This window comes from Accipiter gentilis, chromosome 24, assembly GCF_929443795.1.
Source record: "Accipiter gentilis chromosome 24, bAccGen1.1, whole genome shotgun sequence".
In the NCBI taxonomy this organism is placed as follows: Eukaryota; Metazoa; Chordata; class Aves; order Accipitriformes; family Accipitridae; genus Astur; species Astur gentilis.
Genome location: NC_064903.1, coordinates 3845472 through 3861651, shown reverse-complemented (window position 1 = coordinate 3861651; position 16180 = coordinate 3845472). Strand labels below are relative to the sequence as shown.

The following is a 16180-nucleotide window of genomic DNA, read 5'->3' as shown; positions in this document are numbered from 1 at the left end:
CAAACACTGTTCAGGATAGCATCTAGGCTTTGGCAAGAGATTTGTGCTAGATTTTGATCCAAATGATCATTTTGGGGATGGGAGCCCAGCCATCTCCATGAGAGGAATGCAGGAGCACTCACATGGAATTTTCGCCACCGCTTCACGCTTGGCACTTTTCCTTGGGAGACGGAGGGACTGCATAAACTGCTGCGCTTCAGCCAGGCTCTTCTCAGTAAAGCCCAGTGAAAGAACAAGAGGCAATGGGCACAAATTCAAACACAGGAAATTTCATCCTAACATAAGAAAACACTTTTTTACTGTGAGGGCGATTGACCACCGGGACTGACTGCCCAAAGAGGTTGTGGAGACAGTAAAAATCTCAGTCCTGGGCAACCGGCTCTAGCTCACCTGCTTTGACAGGTTTCGACTATGTGACCTCCAGCAGCCTCTTCCAGCCTCAGCTACTCCATGAGTCTGTAATACAGCAATGCTTTTTACATAATGATTATTCCACAATTTCCCAACTTTCACTAATACCACTTGCCAACAGCCCTACAGTTTCACGTCGGCTGAACGTCTTGCTCAAGGACGCGCAGTTTAGCAGAGCTGGAAACATATGTAAGAAACCCTGATCCTCAGCCTTTTGCCAAACAAGCAAAAAGCAACAGTGCTTCACCTTTCCCATTTCACCCAGAGCACTCTGACTTGGGGAAGATGAACCACGCAAAGCTGCTTTCAGAACCTCCGTCCTGTACGGGCACATTTCAACCTCCTGCAGGGCAATCCAGCATCGTCACCTCCCCGAGGTGCCGTGTTTGGCCTTTTAATTGAAGAGTGCGGAGGAAGGAATGGGGAGAAATTTTGCACAGCTAGCAGTAAAATTTGTTAAGTCAGCAAAAGAAATACTTACAGGAGATCATGGAACATGATTTAAAACAGTCTTCGGATGTTACGCTTTTATTATATAGCTTATAATTGCCATTATAATGATGGAGGCACAATCTTAGAAGAATAGGAGGTGTGAGACTACATGTTTCTAGATGTAAAGAAATGTAACAGCACTAAATTAACATTCCAGAACAGCACTTGCTTCTCCATTCTTCATACCAAAATTGAATAAAAAAAAAATCTCAAGTTTAAACCATTTCATTGAAAGTTCTAAGCAAAACAATAAACATAGTTTTTAATAAATAAAAATGCTTGCTTGCTTCCGTTGTGTTTTGTCAGCTTCACATTCTTTTTCATACAAAGTTTCAAGTGTCTAGTCTTGTAAAAGTTTATTGGTAAGATTCCAAGAGCAATTTTTAAAGCCTCGAGCATATGTACTTTGTTTTTTAAATAAAGGACAGGTTTTATAAATAGCTAGTTACAGTATACAATAAAATAGACAAACTAGTAATAACAATTTCATTTGTAACTGTGTGTTTCCAAGTAATATTTTAAATTTTTGAATCCAAGCTGTCTCCAACAGGAGTAACGTATTTACATGTAAAAACATTTACATTTGGGAAAACATTTAGCTCCCACATTATATCACTTGTAATGTACATTGAAACTGAAAAATATTTTGGTTCTTCAACATAAAGCACCTTATATAATATTTTTATCACAAGATAAACATTCTGTAAGTCAGTATCACACCTTTGGGGGGGGGGGGGGGGTGTTGGACAGACAACCTATTTTCAAAGATCTGGACTCTGTATTTTTTAATCAATTATACCTTACTCAAATGTACTGTGTACTAAATTGAAGTTCAAAAGACAAGTCCAGACAGACTTTCCTAAAGAGGAAAACTAGATTGAAAAGGACCTCCTGGCTCAGTAAGTCCTGACTACTGCTTTTGCTGGCATCACTTCATACAAGCCTCTTTCAGAAAGACGAGAGCAATTTGGTTTCCACCCATACCAGCTCTAGCAGAAGCTGTCTCAGAACCTGATAGCTGTTATAGTTAAAAAGCTTCATCTCAGTTCAAGCCTAGATTTACTACAACCACCTGACACCCATTCATTCTTGGGCTAACACTGATCTTTAGCTCAGTCATTTCCTCTCTCTCAAGTTTGATCCTCCATCTGTTCTTAAAAGCTGCTATCCCATTCCCTCCCAGCTTGCATTTCACTGTTCCTTATTCCCCAATAATCATCTCTGCACCTCATTAATTATCCTGGTTTTCAAAAGTCGCCTTATTTTTGTGTAACTGGATCAAATGCCAGGTTTCACAGAAAATGGAAAAGCCTAGAAAAACATCTGCGTTGGGAAAAAGTTGGTGATAAAGCCAGCGTTCCACTGTAGACGTTCAACCTATGCACAAACTGGACAACAAAAGGTCAAAGCCAAAGTGCCCTAAAAATATATATTTGGAAATAATTTAAACAAATTCTTCATGCTGTTTTATCTACCAACCAGGAATTTAACCCTAAATTACTACTCTATTTCCTGCAGTAAGAGCATGATGTCTGTCGTTTACATGACATATATACATACCATCACCAACACCTGCAGTAGTGAAACTCCCATCTGAAAGCACACTAGGATCTGCCTTGTGTCTTCACAATCAAGACCACCCATCAGCGCAGTCCAGACAAAAGTATGTAGAATACTTCCCTTTCAGCTGCGGAATCTTGCCAAGAGCATCACCAAGAATAAGTGTGGATAAACAAGAAAACAGAAATCTTTGGAAACAGTTTGCATGGTTATGAAGCACTAGAAAACCAGCATAACACGATCAAACAATTTTTAGATAACTATCTGCTTTGTAAAAAACAGTTTTGTTGCTGAAAACCGAGAACAACATCTTACAGAATGGCTTTGCAGTAATGTATCTCAGGATTTCTTTAACAGTACAACATATACGTATATAGCTATAATGTAATTAAAAAAAAACCCAAAACAATCTATAGTCATGTAGAGATACTAAGAACCAAAATCCTGGAAGAGAAACATTTTGTTTCTTAAACTAGCGGCAGCAACAGATTACGTTGTTCTCCTCACTGCAATATAACAAGTACACTGATTTACTAACAACATACTCCACAACACAACTCTTCTGTTTTCATACACTGGTATTTTTCTGGTAGTTCTCAGATAAAATGCAAAAGCTATTTACTTATGACTTTTTATATACACAATCTATGCACTGACATCAGACTTCAAGTTAAAAACCTGAACATTATAGACATCTCTTCACTGTACTCCAAACTGAATATTTCTCCTCTATAAGCACAAATTGGAATTACATGTTTACACCACGGACTGTATTTCATAATGTAATTCAACATTATCAAACCTAGTAACTGCTTCAGATAGCCATCTCAGCAGAGGATTTAAAGAACAAGGTTTATTAAGTGACAAAAAGGTAGCTAGCTACTGGGGGATGAACACCTTTATTTCTCATTGAGAATATTTTTAATATTAATGATTTCATGATCAAAACCTGTATTTTGGTATTTCACTTCAGTAACAAATGAAGACTGTCTTAATTCACAAAGCCTGGGCTATTCCTGGTATACAGACACTTAACTTATCTTCACAAGCAACTGATGTTAGCGCAGTATCTGACACACAATAAATTCTTTGATGTTGTTAGATACCTGCAAAGACTGAACTGTAAAGATTTTAAAGGCAGTCTGTGTGACACCAACTATTCTGGTTCATTTACAGGGTGCGAGCAGATATTGGCAGTGAGCACTAACTACATGGCTGCCTTCTTAAAAGCTATACGTTTTGGCTAATGCCACATCACATTCATATCGTATTGAGATGTTGCAGGATTTTTTGGCTCAGGAGAGGTTGGGAATGAGCAAATCTCCCAACCCATTCAACCTTCAAGGAGACAATCTTAGTAGGAGTGTACTGGAACATGAATGTATAGAGGTAAATGCGGGTATAATGTTAGAAAGCAAACCCCAAACCTCTCAGTTACTTCTACCTCACAGGAGGCCAGATCACAAATGGTGAGATGATTTGAAACTAGGAGTGTGAAAAGCTGGAACCAGAAGATGGTTGTAAAAAGAAAAGGCATTTGAGAGGAACCATTTCTGGTAGAAGACAGGCTATGGAAACAAGAGGGGTCCTGGAAGTTTTGAAGTAAGGCACATTTATCTGCAAACACAGAACCTTCAGTATTTTGCAGATGCAGTAATTTATAGTTTTTTAACACAGTACTGAACTTGACCACGCATAAAGTAGCCTGTTATAAGGCTGGGAAATAAGTTTGTGGTTCCTTAGTTTCCTTAATTGTATTTTGACATTTTGCCCCAAAAATCCTATACTGCAAGCTTCATGGAATGGTAACATGGTCCTGTTTGCAAGCATTAACAGCCCACGCACCATTGTTTTTGGCAAGTCTAGTTTACAAAAAAAAAAAAAAAAAAAAAAAAGACCCTGGAAAGTCACTGCAAAAACTAGCTTTCTACATTAAAGAAGAAATACATCTGAAAAGACCTCCAGAAATGATCAGTACATGCACAGTCTTCTAGACAGCTGTTTTGGTTGTTTCTTCATCTTGCTTCAGTTTTGGGTTTTGTTTGTTTTTTTTTTTTTTCTTAGCAGGGCTGGGAGGGAAGGGGCAAGCTCTTCATAATGCTGTGTCATCATCTTCTCCAAAATCTCCAACCAAAAGTGAATGCTTATCTGGTTCATTAAGAACTATGCTGTTCACTGAACGCTTGTCTGAAAAGAGAGAATTTATAGAAGCTCTACTGTAATTGATGATTTGATCCATTAAGCTCAGTTTAGGAGAGCCTGTCCCAGTCTCATCAATTCCAATGTGGACACTGATTTGCGATGGGCTTTTGTGCCTCATTTGGCCACGGGCCCGAAACTCGAGTTTCTCAGCGCTTGGTTTCTGGTACCTAAAGCAGGAAAAAACCAGAAGATGACAATACATCTCAGGTTGAAGTAAAGTACACTAAAATATGGAAAAAAACTAGCCTACATGCTATGATCATGCATGAGACGTTTATAATTTAATCTATTATACAGTGATGAAAGTTTCTGATTTTGCAAGGCTACTATACAACCAGAAGCTAATTCAGTGCTTTTTTTGGCCAGGACACAGAACAGGTAAAGCTGACATGCATCACTTGGTATTTAACTGCTACGGTGGTGCTGAGCATCCACAAAACATAGCGGCAAAACGTATCTACTGAGAGTGGACCACTGTAGCTATTACTTACCAACTCTTTACTCTCCTTCTGAAACCTCGTGTGTTAACTAAATTGCAAAAGATACCATTCCCACCACAGCACTACACCACTCCTAACTGCGGAGCAGGGAACAGTAACGCAATGACAAATGCTGCAGCTTGGTTTACTTACTGCAACAATCCTCAGTGCCAGTACGGTGTTTACAGCTGCACTGTCTCAGAACCAGCCTGTCCTGACAAGATTCCTCACAAATACACAAAGGCCACTAAGGAATTTTTCATTCTGAACACACTTCTGATTTGTACATTTCTCTTCACATTAGAAATGACATTTTTAAACACTGTCTGAAGCGCTTTGGACCAACTGACTCTTCTCATGCAATAACAAAACCAACTACTGCTGGACACAGACCTGCCTGAACCATTCTTCAAGAAGCTTTGAAATTTGTTGTAGTCCCACCTTATTTTCTGCCACTTAAAGTGATTAAGACCTGAGCTTCAAATCCAAGTTACAAACCACAAAATTGTTCATACTCACATCTTTAACAGCAAAGAAGAAAGCACAACAGAAACAGAGGAGGCAGCCATTGCTGCAGATCCCATCCAGGGCTGCAAAACCAAACCAATGGGCAGGAAGACACCTAGAAAAATAAAATAGCAGTAAGTTCAGAGCCGGAACACAGCATTATTCAATACATCAACACGTACAATTTCACATGGACTGTCTAATTTTAGTTGTACTTCAATATGTTAATAAATAGGATTTTAGTTTAGTGTTAAATGACAAACATTTGATAAATAAATATTTGTGTTCTATCTCAGCTAGAACCTACAGATGAATACAGCTGGACGTGTCACTTATGCAGCCTGAAATTCAGAGGTAGGCATGTCTCGCTCGCCTTGCAGTAAACTGCTTGTTCACACGATCGGGGTCATTCAATAAACCTTCTATCTTATAAGCTATTTTGATGTGCCGAGGATATCCATAATAGCCATAACGTGGGAGAAGGACAGCTCACAAATATACCACTGCAACATCCCCAGGCAGAGAATTCTGCACTTGCTGACAGTCAGAAATAAAGAAAATGGATACCCTTCCACACAACAGTAAATCACTGCAATCTTCTACTCACTAAGCACAATCTTATTGCTGCAGGGAAACACTCACATACCAGCAGCTATGGGAACTCCAATGAGATTATAAATTAGAGCAAAGACAAAGTTGATCCGGATCCTTTTCACAGTTTTCCTCGATAAATCTATACTTGCTACCACATCCATCAAGTCATCCTGCAAGTTAATATGTTTATTGGAGAAGTCAAAGAGAAAAAAAAAGCATCCATGTAGTGTCAAGTGTCATCATACTCCTATTTTAAAGCTAACCACCATATGCTGGATGTAACAGACTATATCTAGTAAGTATTCTGTAGGCTGCTCTAGTTTGTCTGCATAGAGCCCATACTATCAGTGCCAATCTTATTCTGGATGTCATTGTAATGCAAATTATGTATACAGCACCACTCAGTACAGCTCTAGACACTGACCACAACTTCTGTCAAGGTGTTGTTGATACGTAGGAAGAAGTGACTATAACCTTGGAGGTACTGTGGTATGTTACTGAAATATAATTTATGTTTGCCAAAGGTCAGGTCACTTTTCCCTCCTTTGTCCAGTCTCAAACTTTAATTACTCCCAAATTTGTAGTACCCAGAAAATGGGGAAGTTTCCTTCCTAGGATAACTACTGCTACACTAAACAAACATGATGAAGACAATCTCTTTTCTGCTCCAGTTCTCCTGGCTCACGAAGGCTGTACACCTCATTTAAGACATCCTGGGCCTTCTAACCCCTCTTATCATCTCATTTTAATGAAGCACTCTTATTCCTTACCCTAATTAGAACCACATCAGCTGCCTCAATGGCTACATCAGTACCCGTGCCGATAGCAATTCCCACATTGGCCATAGCAAGAGCTGGGGAGTCATTGATACCATCTCCAACCATAGCCACCCGTTTTCCTTCGTCTTGTAACTGTTTCACTTTGGCTACTTTGTGGGAGGGAAGAACCTCTGCAAACACTTTGGTGATGCCAACCTAAAGGAAGAGAAAGTACAAAACTGTCTTGCAGCTTTTCTACTAGCTATCAAAGCTTGTGCCTTTAATAATGTGACTAGGAAGGCCGAAACCCATGTTACCACTCGTGAGCTAAAGACCAAACCCATCTGATATAAGAATAGCTCTGAATTCAAAGCTAAAGCTGCTTCCATTCAAAAAGGCTTCTTTCATTCCCCCCTTATTCTGAATTTGTTTACATTACCGTTTTTCACAACAGACCAGTTCTATGCCAGCCACAAGCCGTACCAATGTGACACAACACGCTTCCTGTAAGTGGGCTGTAGCAAGCTTCAAACCTAAACACAGGTAGAACAGCTTACCTGAGAGGCAATAGATCTTGCTGTTTTGCTGTTGTCACCAGTCATTAGGACAACTTCTAATCCCATACTTTTCAAAGTGTAGACTGCCAGCTCAGCTTCTGGTTTCACAGTATCAGCAATAGCTATCAAGCCACAAAGCACTCCTAAAAGAACAGAAAGAATGAATGTGTTTGTAATAAAGAACTTTATTGCTTTAGGAGAAAAACATAATTTTTTTTCCCCAGTAAGACCAATTCCAGAAACAGTAATATCGACAGTAAAAAGCAGAGCGAGAACAGGTATCACGGCAGCAATGTTTAAGGAATACAGAGCATGGACTGTCCAACAACCAAAAAAGTCCTTTTTTCTCCTTTGATTCCCCTTTGCTGTCTTTGAAATCTTTGTATTATTTCTAACTCTCCTGTCAACTAGAAAGGCAGGAAGAGGTCTCTCATATGAAAGTGTTATAAAAACAGGTAATGATCTCTTTTCATCCCATTATTCTGCTTCAGGTATAACTGCTATGACATTACTACTTGTTACTTTCCATTTTAAACAGTGACAAATCAACCTCTGAATAAAAAAAACCCAAACAAAACACAAAAACCAGCACCAAACTTACCATCAACAGCTGCTAGAACTGCTGTGCGACCTCTCCGCTCATGTTCCGTCATGGCTTTATCAACTTCATTTTTAACAAGGAGGCCATTTCTATTCATCCATTCCCGGTTCCCAATGAGAACAGAGTATTTTTGAGAAGTCAGAGTAGCTGAAGGAAGAAAATACAATCCTACCATCATATGGATAACCAGGAAGCTTCCCTCCAGCTAATCCTACCCAGGCTCTTCCAGTATGAACTGCTATGTCAATACAGAGAACCCAAAGAGAAAGTCTCTCTCAATACTTTCTGCCCTACCAATCTTTTCTCATATTCTTGACATGATAGACACTAACATTTCTTCAGTAATGGGTAGTTACCACACCAGTGGACCAAGAATCACAGGTCAAAGGACAGTAAAGGCCCAAGTCCCTTTCTCAGTGTTTCTAATATATACATGCATGTATATAAAACAGCCCAATATAGTTGAAAGATCTAACAATGAGCTGTTCTTGATGGAAAACCAGTCAGTTGTGCAAATATACATAACTTTGGGTAGCAAATGGTAACTTGGGATGAAGCAAAGTAAAACCAGAAAGAGATGAAAAGACAATTCCTATATGATTTTCCAGCCCCATATTCAACATATAACTTCAAATTGTATTTAATCAATACAGTGATTGGCGAGTGATGGGTAAGCATGAAATAAACTAATGACCAGCTATTTCACATGTGCCTTGATGCAAGCCCAGTTCTCCAGTGCAGAAAAAAGTGACCTTGTTTTTCAGGATCCTAAAGACACAAAAGTAAAAATTATCCATTTTATCCTATAAACCAGACTTAGCTTACTTGGGAGTTCAGCATCGATAATCAAAGCAGGCTGCACTGATTCGTCTCTATTTTCCTCAATTTTCACAAGTGTCACATTTTTAATATTATTTTCTTCAACCATTTCATTTTTCCTGTAGAGTAATGCTTCAATATTGGTGACTTTACAACTAATGCCGCAGCCTGGAACTACCTGAAAATCCGTACACGTCCCAAGGGTTTCTGATTCCAGTTCCTAAAGACAAAGGACGCCAACTGAGAAAATTCTTAAATACATAAAACCATGCCACACTTAGAAACCCCACAAAATAAAGTGCAGTCAAACTAACTCTAACAGGAACAGAGAAATACTCAATCAATCATCAAAATATAAGTTTGAGCATCCAGTGCATCTAATATGGTATTAAGTGATTTATGTGGCTCTACAATTTTCAGCCTTCCCCATTGAATACATCAATTACCTTCTAAGTAACACCAGACTATTCATACATATTAAGTACCGCAAAAGAGGTTCTTCCACAACACAGACTACTCTTTTCCTGTATAAATAACTTACCTTTTTGCAGTATTTTGTTATTGCTACTCCAAGAGGATGCTCACTATTGCTCTCTGCAGTCCCCACGATCGCCAGCATTTTATTATGCGGTAGCTGGTTACTCTCCACTAGAAACTTCACCTGCATCACTTCTGGAGTCCCATGAGTAATAGTACCTGTTTTGTCAAATACAACCACCTTTACCTGCAGCAAAACAGGAAGACTTTATTCCATGAACAAAGCTTTAGTGTACAGCTTCCTCAGAAAACCACCCAATTTAACCGAACTTCCTAACACGTACAATCATACATCACTTACTAACATGTACTGATGTACATGTAATGATCTGCTCAGGCGGCAGTTGGCAAAACGTCACCGATATCCGCCTTTAAAGTCCTTGTAACAATAACCCACCTATCTTACCTTATGTGCCATCTCTAATGGCTCTCCTCCTTTGATCAGGATGCCGTTCTGAGCTCCTACTCCAGTACCAACCATCACAGCTGTCGGGGTGGCTAATCCCAGAGAACAGGGGCACGCAATGCACAGGACTGTGATAGAGGCTTGGAAAGCAAAGCGGATTATCACTTCGGCTGCAGAAATGCTCTTATTGTAACCCTAGTGACAGAAGTTTATTTTAGTAATAGAAGACATTGAACAACAGAAACAAAAAATCTGCAAATGTATAAGCTAAAGTATTAATAAGTAAAACACAGGCAAATTATGCAAAAGCTAAGATTAATCACTGAATTAATGACTAATTAACTAATAACTAAGTTCTGTTCTATACTGCATGTACCCGTGATCTGTTTTATTTATAGGACATTTTCCTAAATAAGGTACTGCATGCTATAACTTTTTTTACACTGTAATGTAATAAAAGATACTCTATCAACAATATATACAATAACAAAGAAAGAGGATATGAAGATTGCTTTCCTGGAAACTTAATAAATTCTAATCAGAAATAGTCACGAACCAAGAAACCTGTGATTTAAGCAACCCTAAGGTACAAGTTAGGATCCTGATCCTCCTCTATCATCTATAATGAAGACGGATTCCACCGATTTCAAAGATGAACTTCCACAGAGCAGATGCAGAATTGGAACTTGTGACACAAGGGACTTCCTTCCCCCACAGAGAAGGAATGGAAATTGGGAAATTTAGATGTTCAGTATTTACTTTTTTTTATTAACTTTTTTTTTAATACTAACTTTCAGGAGTTGATTAATTACTGCAGATTCTCTTTAAGTATAAATGTAGGAGTGATACAATTTAAAAAAAATATATAACATGAAAAACATAACAACAACAATAACAATAATATAATATCTGTAGTCAGCAACTACCTGCAAGGATAATTCAGAAAGGGAACCACTGCAGTCTACTAGACTTGTAGGCTAACTATTTTTTAAATATTTCAGGTGGTGTTTAAGACAACTTACCAGAAAGTATTTTTCCACTATTTCAAAGTCCACAAATCCAATTATAATCCAGGCAAAAAGGGTAACCACAGAGACAGCCACAATAGAAGGAACGAAGTAGCCACTAAGTTTGTCTGCAAATTGCTGGATAGGAGCCTAGGAAAGAGAAACACGTCAGCTCCAGCAACATTATGCTTACTCTCTTCTACGCCTTCAGACATAAGATATAATCACAGCTTCTGTCTGCAGCACATTTGGCACTCCACACTTTATAATTACATATTTACTTAATAAGACAATGAGACTTGGAACAGTAGACTGTATCAAAGTCCTTATTCAGCAAGATACTTCATTATGCAACTGCAATTCAAATCTAAACAATCTTATCTACTCTTCAAATGACTTGGTATGCTGATGCCTAAACGATAAGACAAAACCCAAGTGCTTAATTTCATAATACTCTACCTTTGAGGTCTGGGCCTCCTCCACAAGTTTAACAATTTGGGAAAGAGTTGTATCGGCTCCAACATGGGTTGCTGAAATCAGTAGTGATCCATTCTGATTAATGGAACCTGCAATAACTGTATTGCCAGGTTTTTTAGTCACAGGCATCGCTTCACCTAAGGAAAGGTCAACAACAGAAGTTACGGTGTATTTTCCAGCAATACTGTAATAGCTACCAACTCCTAACGTGCAATTAGAAGACTGAGAAGAACATCAGCTTCAACTTCCCATCTTCAGATGTGTTTAAACATTTTCACACTTGCAAAAAGCAAATGCTTACCTGTGATAAGAGATTCGTCTACCATAGAGTGTCCTTCAATAACATGACCATCCACTGGGAATTTGCCTCCTGGGATCACTTTGACAATGTCACCTCGCTGAACCAGTTCGACATCAACTTGCTCTTCACTAAAATGATGCATAGTGTTTTTAGTAAGAGACTATTAACTGAAGTTACCCAGGCAAAAGGAGTTATCACTACACACAAAGCATAATCCCATTGGTTGACATTGTTAACATATACAAGAATTATCAGAAGAAAGGCCATTTTAATGTACACTTTGATTATTTTATCATAATTTTATTTACTTTCTATTGAGAAAATCCACTAATTTTCTTATCACAGCAAAAATTAGCAATATTCCAATAAAACAAATCAGAGCAGTGTTAATTTTTCTGCATTTTAACTTTTACGCCTGGCAAATCTGCCAGCGAATCTGACGTTATTTGCTTCACAGTTCTACAGAATGGTAACATTTGTCTGTGAGTTAAGCATATTAACAACAAAAAAGGAACAACAGAAAAAGCAAATGACAAAGCCAGATACCTTAAAAGAACGTTATCAGGGCCCAAGGTAACAATAGTAGCTTCAGTAGCTTGTAATGAAATTAGTCTTGCCAGTGCTTCTGATGTTTTACCCTAGAATAATAATTTTCATATTTTTCTGACTATGCTATTGAAAAAATTGCTGGGTAAATGACAACTGCATATGTTGCAATTTACCCTATTAAGAAAATACTTTCTGCAAACAGACTTATATTAAGTCATTTCATATTTTTACTGGTTCAGTTACCTAAGATGATTTTACAACAAAGAAGGTTAAAAAGAACCTAACAAAGCTTTTTATTTTATTTTTTTTTTTAAAACACAACATTCTGATATGATTCTTAGTGTCTTGCAGCTTGTAGGTATCATGGGCTTTTACCTTCCTTACCTTTGCAACATGCTCTAGCCACCGGCCCAAAGAGATGAACACAAACAGCATAGGAGGTGTGTCAAAGAAAGTTACAGGGTTCACTTTTGCTTTCTCAGCCATTGCAACTAGAAGAATAACAAACGAGTAGACGAATGCAATGGAGGTTGCCAAAACAATGAGCACGTCCATATTTGCAGTTCTGTGCTTCAGTGCTTTGTATGCCTGTATATAGAAGTGCCAGCCTCCAAACATCTGTAAAAAAAAGCATCAGTTGTATTTTATACACACATCTGTAATGCACAGCAGCAGCATTTCCATAAAAGTGGGAGACACCCATTTTATTTGTGTTATTAGCCTTTTCCATCTCCTCCTGAACAAAATCCCAGTTCTAGCTGAAGGCTATGATCTCTACCACAGTACTCTCAGCTCTTCTTACTTCCATGCAGTTCTACCAGCTCCCCCCCTGCTCCCACCACAGCACAGCTGGGCGGCCTCAGATGCTGCCTGACTGCAGAGCACCTCTACCCTCAGTGGCCTGCCTGCAACGGTCCCTAGCACCGCTTATTTTGGCAACAGCAGAAGCATGTAACAACCTCAAAAGCATTCTGAATCAGCATAATTACAGTCACCTTTTCAAAATTAATTTCTTCATTGGCTTCCATTTTGAGTGTTTAAGACCAACAAATGAGGAGTTGTCATATTTCCACTTACCTGTACAGGGACACAGAGTAAAAATGACAGAAAATTCATAACAGACAATCCTGGTAGGAGCTGGTATTCCAGGACCATAGAGGAGTGAAGGGCCTCCATTTCCTCATTGCTCATGTTGTGATGTGCATGAGCATCTGCAAGCTGACTGTCCATAACCATCATGTAAATCATCAGCCCCATGACAGGAATACAGAAAACAAGACTCACGACAAAAGACCTTTTCCACCTCAGATTTAAAAAAAAGAAAAAAAAAAACAAACCACATTTGTTTTGCAGTCAAGTACTGGATAACATTTTAGCTAGCAAGTCTGCACAGTCACAAAAAAAATTCACAACTTTACTGTTGATTAAAAAAAGAAAAATCAAAGATGTTTATAGAATCTAAATACGTTCAGGAATACTTACTGCCTTATTTCCTGTTTGTGATCTAGATGACTAGCAGATCTATCTTTTTTGACTAACGAAGGAGTGAAACCCAAATCCTAGGAAAAAAAGCATAATAAAGAACAGTAGATTTTTAAAGATATTTTGTGTTCATATGAAGTTATTGACAGATTATTGATGGTGCCAGCCTTACATTTGATTTACTTTATTAACATTTCTGATGCAACTGTTACTATTTTTTGGTTACCTTGCAAAGACAGAAATGCAATCTGATGTAGAAATCAACCTTTCTAGAACATTAACATGCTATTCTAAAATGTGGCTTTCCAAAACGGTTATTCCTGAAGCACAGGAGGAGGGAAATTGAGGGAGAAAGAAAAGAAACTTTTTTCACCTCTGTCCTGCTACAGTACTCATCGATTTGCTTTGCTCTTCTGCAAACCTACAGCTGGTATCTTCAACTCTACCATAGCCTGGCTTTACTAGTACTTCTGTCCAAAAACTTAGGAAAAGTCATAATAAAGCGTTGCTTTTGAGCCAGAACATGCATATTATCTGCAGAAACCTGCACTAAGAAGACAGCAGATGGAAGAAAAGACACAGTTTTTTTGTTTAATAGTCTTCCCTTCTGTTTCTGGGGTAACTCCTCAAAGAACACTGGGTATTTTATGAGACTTGGTGCCCTCATGAAACTTACCTTTATCACTTGTATAACATCTCGAGGACCTATAATTTCAGGATCGTATTTAATGTGTGCTTTGTTGGTTGCAAGAGCTACTGAGCAGTATAAAACACCATTAGTCTTCATGAGCGTGGATTCTATTTTGTGTACACAAGAAGCGCATGTCATTCCTCTCACCTGTAAAACAAAGGTTTTTTCCTGTTATCAGAGCCACAGGTTACTCAGTAAATGCATCTTAAAAAGCAGTGCTTATGACTGTCCTGAATTACTTATCGCATATTCCTGGCGTCTGAAGCAGTGAGATGGAGCCCTCTAGTTAAGGATGAGAGCACTATAGAGGAACCATAGCATAAAAGGCAAGGTTATTAACCTCTGCTAAAGCTCTGTTGGCTCTTCACACTCAGGGCTGGGGTACAATGAGCCAGACTCAGCCACAAAAAAAAAAAAAAAAAAAAAAAAAAGTACATTCCTGCAATAGGCAGAGTACTCAAAAAACCACAGAAATACTTCTCCAACTTAAGTGTAGTAGTAGTGAACCAGCACAGTTTGCAGGACAAGATATAGTTTGTGATACATACCTGATGTGCTCTTACACTTTATTTTTTGTAAATTAAGCTCTATTATATGATTAGTATTTTAGGAAGTGGACGCTTACAGAAGCACATCCAATAGATAAAAATAATAAAGATGGGGATGGTTGGTTTTAATTACTAGCTTACAACAAGTTCCAGAATTCCATCTCCTTCACCACAGTTTTCCATCACAGTAGCTCCAAATCCCAGTTCCCGTATGAGCTCTGCAATAGCTGAAGGGTATATGACAGCAGGATTATACCTCACTTCGGCCTTTCCTGCCATGAGGGCAACAAGTATTGAATGTATTCCTACAAAACAAAATGCACGAATGGCAGATCATGTTTAAGAAAAACACTGCATTTAGGATAACGTGATGGCACAATAGCAATTTCTTGAAATTGAGAAAGCTACCACATTGTAGGTACATATAAGGAAAAACATCATCATTTTTGGAAGATACATCAACAATGCTACAAAAGCACCTGAGTATAGGTGTGAGAGGAAAGTATTAAAAACATCAACTCATGTGGAATAACAGTCTAATTACAAACATTCAATCATGTGAAGAGATGAGCTATTTTTATTTAAAAGTTCTTCTAAAATACAGTTCTGCATATTTGTTTGATCTGCATTTACCATTTCCAAAAGCCTTTTTTTCAAGAGAGAATATGTATGAGAAAGGGTAGATCTAACAATGTGCAATCCTACTGTACACTAAGTGAAAAGGATTTAGGTTCATCCATTTTGTAGGACGAAAAAAATTAAATTCCAGGTAAACTTGGAAGACATCCATCTTCATTACAATAATTAAAGTCTAATTAATGACTCTTCATTACATCATAGTCATGCAACTATTTGTCCCTGCAAATATAATCATCACACTGACAGAAGATAGACTTAGTTGTCCTGACTCACAGAGCTAAAATTAACTTATGTCTCTTTAATCCATATTAATACTGTCCCTCTCCAATAGCTCCCTTCCTAATACAGGCATGTATGGTTCTGCCTTGAAGTTGCAGATCTGGGCACATCCCTCCAGTTTTAGTTTCAAAAGGATCCATATTTGATTCCTATACTGTCTTTGGAGCACTCCAATTCCTGCTTTTGTGAAGGCAGTCTCTAGCCAGCATGCCTGCAAAGCAGCAAGAACAACATTGTTTTCATCCTATGAACTGGCAGTGATCAGGCTACGTTCTCATCCATGA

General features: G+C 38.3%; 1 protein-coding gene across 7 annotated transcripts in view; it reads right to left on the bottom strand.

Moving 5' to 3' along the window:
* Positions 1–923: 923 nt before the first annotated feature.
* ATP7A (ATPase copper transporting alpha) overlaps positions 924–16180 on the bottom strand; it is a 31042-nt gene continuing 15785 nt past the window's right edge. For all 7 annotated transcript variants that reach the window (XM_049827351.1, XM_049827355.1, XM_049827349.1 and 4 more), the window contains 18 exons: positions 15120–15283; positions 14416–14577; positions 13740–13816; positions 13335–13560; positions 12642–12875; positions 12255–12346; positions 11709–11836; positions 11390–11544; positions 10946–11080; positions 9924–10118; positions 9522–9704; positions 8987–9200; positions 8162–8308; positions 7561–7703; positions 7016–7219; positions 6298–6415; positions 5664–5766; positions 924–4832 (listed from right to left, as the gene is read on the bottom strand). In XM_049827351.1, the coding sequence (XP_049683308.1) occupies positions 4556–4832; positions 5664–5766; positions 6298–6415; positions 7016–7219; positions 7561–7703; positions 8162–8308; positions 8987–9200; positions 9522–9704; positions 9924–10118; positions 10946–11080; positions 11390–11544; positions 11709–11836; positions 12255–12346; positions 12642–12875; positions 13335–13560; positions 13740–13816; positions 14416–14577; positions 15120–15283 (2957 nt within the window). In that variant the 3' untranslated portion in view covers positions 924–4555. The remainder of the gene's footprint in view (positions 4833–5663; positions 5767–6297; positions 6416–7015; positions 7220–7560; positions 7704–8161; positions 8309–8986; positions 9201–9521; positions 9705–9923; positions 10119–10945; positions 11081–11389; positions 11545–11708; positions 11837–12254; positions 12347–12641; positions 12876–13334; positions 13561–13739; positions 13817–14415; positions 14578–15119; positions 15284–16180) is intronic.